The following is a 6742-nucleotide window of genomic DNA, read 5'->3' on the forward strand; positions in this document are numbered from 1 at the left end:
AGTGTAGAGGATGTTCGCGTCCACAAAGCATTCGCCACTCCATCAAACTCTAGGGAAAGCTTGTAGAGTACCATGTCCACTAGATGTGTCTCTAGAAGGGCAGACTGCATGTATCAAAGCTAGTCATGTATCTATGTAACACGAAGCAAAAATGACTAAATGGTGTCCTTGGACTCAAATTTCATCTACTAAAGCTGTCCAAAAGGCTCACAATATGCATGGGAAATGTACCTCGTACAACAGCTGAAGCTTCGACCATATTTCTAGTGATGTCCTATAGGAGGTAACCGCTGGTATAACTTCCTTGGAGATACACCGAAGCAATGCAGAATACGCAGGAGCATCATTCGAATCCCATGTAAGTACAACTTCCTCATTGTTATCCTCATCAAAATCTTCAGGAAGAGGAAAAGGATGCTAAGGCATAGGAATAGCTCCACATACAATTGTACCAAATCTGCTTCTGCACAAACCAAGCTTTCATCACACCACTCCATGTAAGATAGTCAGGTCCGTGTAATTTACCATCCATAGAAGTGCACGAATGAGCCATTTGAAAAGGAGAAGAAGAGAATATAGAGGATAGAGGGTACACGAAGAGGGAATACAGCCAAACCAACAGCAAAGACTTCACAAAATGAGAGTTCACATGCAATGTAACCAAAAATCTGATCAAAAACGAGGGCCCACTACTGAAAATGAAGAAAAACCAATCAAAAACTGCCAAAAACAGCAAAAACGGCTTGTACAAACAATCGCCCAACCACGGTTAAAAGCCAAAAACACAGGCTGGTGAAGCATTGAATGCAGCAAAACTGAGATTACATGCTGGAATCCAAGCGTAGGCTAAAAACATAGGTTGTTGATCTAAAAAGCACAGGCTGAAAACATAGGTTGCTGATCTACAAAGCACAGGCTGAAAACGCAGGTTGCTGGTCTGAAAAACACAAGCCTAATCAGCAAGGGAAAGAAAGACCTAAAATCAGCTAAAAACTCACGGCACAAACCGAGATCCTGCACTCTAATGCCATGTCAAAAGTGGTACAGCAATGGAAGCATAGACAAGTGCTGAAATAAAGTTGAACACAAGACAAGAGAAAGAAAACAAAAGAACATTGCAAAGAAAGAGAACTCAAAGATGTGCTCAAGAAATGGAATCCATATACCAAACTCGAGAATGACACGTACAGCAATGTCGCTGGCTGCATGGACACCGGCACTAGTTCCTCTCTCCAACAGGAAGACCACCTGAAGAATGATGATAATTGAATGAGAGAAGGAGGAGCCATTAAATAAATAGACGATAAAATACCCAATAATGTCAAGCATAGCCCAAACTCACACATGAGCTGTAACAAAACGCCAATGAAAACAGACCAAAAATGAGGAGAAAATGGTTGCTAGGGCTGTAGAGCAATCGTAGCCACAAGAATAGGTCCAAGCTGTAGACAAAAAGCCAAGAGGCCAATCTGTACTAGCAGAAAACAGCAGCAGGAACCTCAACCCTGAAAACTGATATCATATCAAAAGTGGATGCAATGATGGAAGCGTGGAAAGCTATTGTAATAGACTGTTGAACACAAGAGACAAAGGAAAAGAGAGACATTGTGAAAGAAAAGAACATTGCACAAAGAACTCAAAAGCAAAAAGATGCCCGGAAAGTGGAATCCATATACCAAGATATGAGACAATACAAATTCAACGTGAGTCATTGGTTGTCAAGGCATTAGCACCAGCTCCCTCTCTCCACTACAACTTGGAGGTGAATGACAATGACTAAGGAGGAGGAGCCCCAATATGTAGGTATAAAATATGCCTCAAATAAAGGCTGCTTGGCCAACATTAACATTGGCCAACATCATAAATCCAAAACTGGCATAAAACAACCACAACAAAAATGCCTAAAATATCTATAATGTGCAAAGCTCACTCTGGCATGTGCAGACTCACACATGAACTGACATATCCATTGACAGGCTCGTTGAGAAACCACTTCTTCAGTTTACATACTTCATTTAGGGTTTCACACCGACATATCCGAAAAGGGCTTGTGTCCACATTTTGATCACTTTTTCAATGAGCACCCACATAGTAGTGAGCCACCCTAGACAGCTTATGCCTATAAATAGGCAATCACTTCATTCATTCTTACACTGCTTCAATCATTCTTCACCCCTCTTCCTCCATCACTCCGACACTCTTCCCTCTTCACCCCATTGCTACCCATACCCCTACTGGAGGACATCACAATTCGGGTCACCCTTCCCCTCCTCCTTCAAGCACCCTATTAAATCACTAAAGTCTTGCGTTTAGAGCTCTCCCAATCTCACATCATCTTCTCCACTATTGGCATCAGCTTCTTCCATCAAGGCTCTCTCTAGATTTGCATTTTGCTATCTAGAGGCCTTCTTCCTATCTCGTGTCTCCTCTTGCAGCCTGGCATCAGCAGTCTTCACCTTGACGATAGCACCCACATGGTACACCATGGCATCAACTCCTCTTCCTCCAAGCATCATCACTTTTTTGTGTTTGATTTTCTGCGAGACTTCTTCCACCCTAGCGACCATCTTTGGCAACAATCATCAACATTTGGATTGTTCCTACTTTGCGTTTATAGCTCATCTCCCCACGCTTGCATTTTGCAACCTAGTGACTTCTCCATCATCTACCATTATCCTATTCCTCCTGGCTTTACCTTCTAGGATATCATCATCTGCACTTGGCAGCTCACTCACATTTGGGATTTACATTTTGCTGCCCAGGCCACTCCCCGGCATTTGAGGACTACGGTTCGCTCCCTTGATAGCTATCCTTCACCTTCTAATGATTATTTCAATAGCCCACTGCTTGAAGGACTACGTTTTGCTCCCTTCACTGTGCAGATTCCCCACAAGTGTTGCTACCTAATTCAAACAAGACAATACAATCATCTCTTCAGCTTCAGCTCCACTATATCAAATTTTCTTCTCATAGCGTGATTCAGTGTATCATCACTGTGTTCGTATTCCTGAGTCTTTCTTCTCTCTTAGTGTTGGTCGTACACACTCCATGTTTCTGTCAGAGTGCAGCGGTGCGGAAGCGTAGGACTGAGAGAGAGAGAACACACAGAGAGAAGGGAGAGAAAGAGACAGTGGACGATGAAGATCTGCTGTATAAAGAATGCTGAATACAAAGATATACACGGGCGCAGTGCGCTGGACTGCGTGTCTCCACCTCGACGATGCAACCTGCTGTACACCTCAAAGTCTGCTGCAGTTTGCACTGTCTGCTGTCTGAAATCTGTGAACAGAGACAGAATCTGCACGCCACCGGTCTGTAATCTGCGTCAGAGAAGTGTGTAAGACTGCTGGGAACGTCGGGTATAAATAGCCAAGAACTGCCTGGAAATAGGGCGCCAGAAATGCCCAGTCGGCTGCTTTAAATGCAGCCGACTGCTTGCTGCAGGTCGGACTGCCACGTGGCAGTCCGACTGTGCAGTCCAACTGCATGCAGTCCGACTGAACTGCACCAGGCTGAAACCTCCTGCCTGGCTGTGATCTCTCTAACTGTTTCTCCCCGCAAAACCCTCTCTAGTCTCTTTGTCATTTTTTTGGCATGGTATCAAAGCCAAAGGTGCTCAGTGAGCCACGAATATCCTCTTCACCAAAGAAGGCAAAGATACGTTGCATATTCAGCATCACCTGGCTACTAATTTCCCCCTTCATTTCCACTAGATCAATAGGAGACAGAGGTACCCTTCTCTTCCTCTCCCTCCCACTCTCTCTTTTATAGGTTGACACTCTGGTGCTCTAACTTCTCCATAGGCAAATGGATAGACCACTAGGTGCTCCTCTTCCAGCATCACTGGACCTCCCATCAATGCATGTCAACATGGACCTTTGCTCCCTCCCCTGCCAGAGGATATGTGTCCACCCCTAACTCGTTGTGCCACCTCTCCCTTCTAGGCCACAAAGTTTATTCCGCACTGGCAGCCCCAAAAAGGGCTCATGTCCACACTTTGGTCATTTTTTCAATGAGCGCCCACACAGTGGTGCGCCACCCTAGACAACTTATGCCTATAATAGGCAATCGCTTCATTCATTCTTACACCATTTCAGCCATTCTTCACCCCTCTTCCTCCATCACTCCAACACTCTTCCTTCTTCATTCCACTACTACCCATACCCCTACTAGAGGACATCGCAATTCGTGGTTACCCTTCCCCTTCTCCTTCAAGCATCCTATTCCATCACTCAAGTCTTGCATTTGGAGCTCTTGCAACCTAGTATCATCTTCTCCAGCATTGGCATCAACTTCTTCCCTTAAGGCTCTCTTTGGATTTGCATTTTGTTGTCTGGAGGCTTTCTTCCTATTTGGCGTCTCCTCCTACAACCTGATATCAGCAGTCTTCACCCTGGTGATGGCACCCACACCTTGCATCATCTCCTCTTCCTCTAGGCATCATCATTTTTCTTTGTTTGAATGTCCACGAGGCTTCTTTCACCTTGGCAACCACCCTTGGCAATAGTTGTCAACCACGAGGCTTCTTTCTGTGTTTGAATGTCCACGAGGCATCTTTCACCTTGGCAACCACCCTTGGCAATAGTCGTCAACATTTGGGCTGTTCAACTTCTAGGTTGTCATCATCTATGTTTGGCAGCTCACTCACATCTAGAATTTGCATTTTGCTACCCAAGCCACTCCCTGACATCTGAGGACTGTGATTCTCTGCTCATTGTTGCTGCAGCCTTGTACCCGTGATTTAGTCAGTTTTGTCCCTTCTATTTCAGTGTGTTCATCTCCATCTTCTCTCCTCGCTCTGTGTTCTTGTTCTTTCCTGCTATGCACTCTCACATGGTATCATTTACCTGGATGAGAGCCGGAAGTGATTTGAAAGAGAGGCACCTATTTGACCATCAGCTTGCTGGGCAGTATCATCTGCTTGCTGGATGCCAAACATACAATGACATGGAGGAGAAAATGGAGGAAAATAATGAGCAGGTTGGCCAGCCATAAGTGCCACCATAATTGCAGGTCAGCCAGGCTGACAATAAGCCATCCATACAAAATAAAAATGCCCAAATTCTGGGCCACTGAAATAGCCATAGAAGCATGACATGTCATATGCTAACATTGTTATGAGTACTTTAGATTGCTACAAGGATAGTTCAGCCATCACCATCATAAGACAAAAATTGTTAGCCAGACAAGTTACCACGTTCAAAACAACTAAATTCCAATGTGGCTTAATGCATGTTATGAACAACTGCCTAAGCTAGAATATGGTAACATCGAGTGAATAGAAGAGCAGTCTTCAAAGCTTTGGGTTTTGTTTTACCAGATGGCACACACAATGACGAGATGGTCTTCCCTGGTCACAACTCAAAGGTTTGGTTTATGAAACCAGTGTTATACAAGTTATACGAAACATGGCTATTCTCTGTTACACATGTTACAGCAGTCAAGGAAACAGTCCAACTGCAATCTGATTCTAGTGTTAGTAGTGCACACCTCTCTCTCTCTCTCTCTCTCTCTCTCTCTCTCTCTCTCTCTCTCTCTCTCTCTCTCTCTCTCTCTCTCCAATAAAATGAATGCAGGCCCTTACCCGTTCAGCGAATCGTCCTTGGTAGTCAATATCGCCACTGTCAAGCACAGCTTCTACTGAGGCCCGGCTTTTGGCTTTGCACCTGGGCATATGCAAATGTCGTGGACGAGCTGAAGCACACCCCTTGACCTGCCTGCAAGACGAACAGAAACTAGAGGAGGCGCCATGGGAAAGCCTCGCTCCAACAGCTTCCATGGTTTCTTTCTCTAGTTTTTATTTGGTTTTTGTTTTGTTAGCTTGGAAGCATTTTAGAGGGACGGTTCTTCATGTTCAGTTCTGTTATATATTCTAGTTTGGATCCCTCTATATCTATTTGTACTTCTATACCTATATTTCTATACTAAAGAAAGGTTTCACAAGGTTGGTCCCTAAGCACGAGCATGCGTCGTGGACCTAATAGATCCTTTGGAGTATTCTTAGTGAAAATTTGCCAAATTGGGATAGTGCATGTGAGAGGAAAAGAATCTAAGATGGTGTGTTAAAAGATACTAGCGCTTGGCCTTAGGATGAGTGTAAGCGTGAGTCATTAGGGTAATTGTACAGCGATGGTGTTTAGTACTCTCTCTCTCTCTCTCCGTGTACATGCATATAGTCGAATACCATTTTGGATGGAGCAAATGATATATTATTATTATGAGAATTCTATGATATGTCATTGTAAAACTTGAGCAAGGGTCAAATTAAATCAAACATAAACTACAAATCCAACAAAGTAGATGGCCAAAAAGTTCTCATTAAATAGCTTGCCCTTGCCCCATTGTTGGGTCGATGTAAGGTTCTTGGCTACATATATCCCAAAGGCTCATAAATATATCTCATAAGATTGATATTATGCATGTTTTCTCTCCTAAATCAACATCTTCCATATAGCAGAGTCTTAATGTCGCGCTCTCCTAATGTTACATGAAAGTTAAGAGGTTTCATTTTGTCATAAGCAAATATCCTTTGTCTATTCTCTCATATCTTACTATTATATTATTTTGGTTGTAAGTTTAGAAAGCCCCTAACCTCCAAATCTACCCACTTTCCAAACCTCCCCTTTTTAATTAAAACCCCCTCTCTCTCACATCTTACTACATATTACTTTGGTTGTAGGTTCAAAAAGCCTTGAAACTCTAAGGGCTTCTCAAACCTACCCCCTTCCCAAGCCTCCCCTTT

The 6742-nt window shown here is 43.6% G+C and overlaps 1 protein-coding gene across 3 annotated transcripts in view; it reads right to left on the reverse strand.

The window, feature by feature from the left end:
* Positions 1-5866, reverse strand: part of RECA1 (recA DNA recombination family protein) — a 67140-nt gene extending 61274 nt beyond the window's left edge. For 2 of the 3 annotated variants that reach the window (XM_087690891.1, XM_087690881.1), the window contains exon 1: positions 5585-5866. In XM_087690891.1, coding sequence (XP_087547017.1) covers positions 5585-5779 — 195 coding nt within the window. In that variant the 5' untranslated portion in view covers positions 5780-5866. The remainder of the gene's footprint in view (positions 1-5584) is intronic. The other variant, XM_087690900.1, reaches the window with a different exon arrangement.
* Between the last annotated feature and the right edge of the window lie 876 nt (positions 5867-6742).

The sequence above is a fragment of the Lygodium microphyllum genome, chromosome 2 (assembly GCF_053477565.2).
Source record: "Lygodium microphyllum isolate KBCC chromosome 2, Lygodium_microphyllum_v1.1.10, whole genome shotgun sequence".
Lineage (NCBI taxonomy): Eukaryota > Viridiplantae > Streptophyta > Polypodiopsida > Schizaeales > Lygodiaceae > Lygodium > Lygodium microphyllum.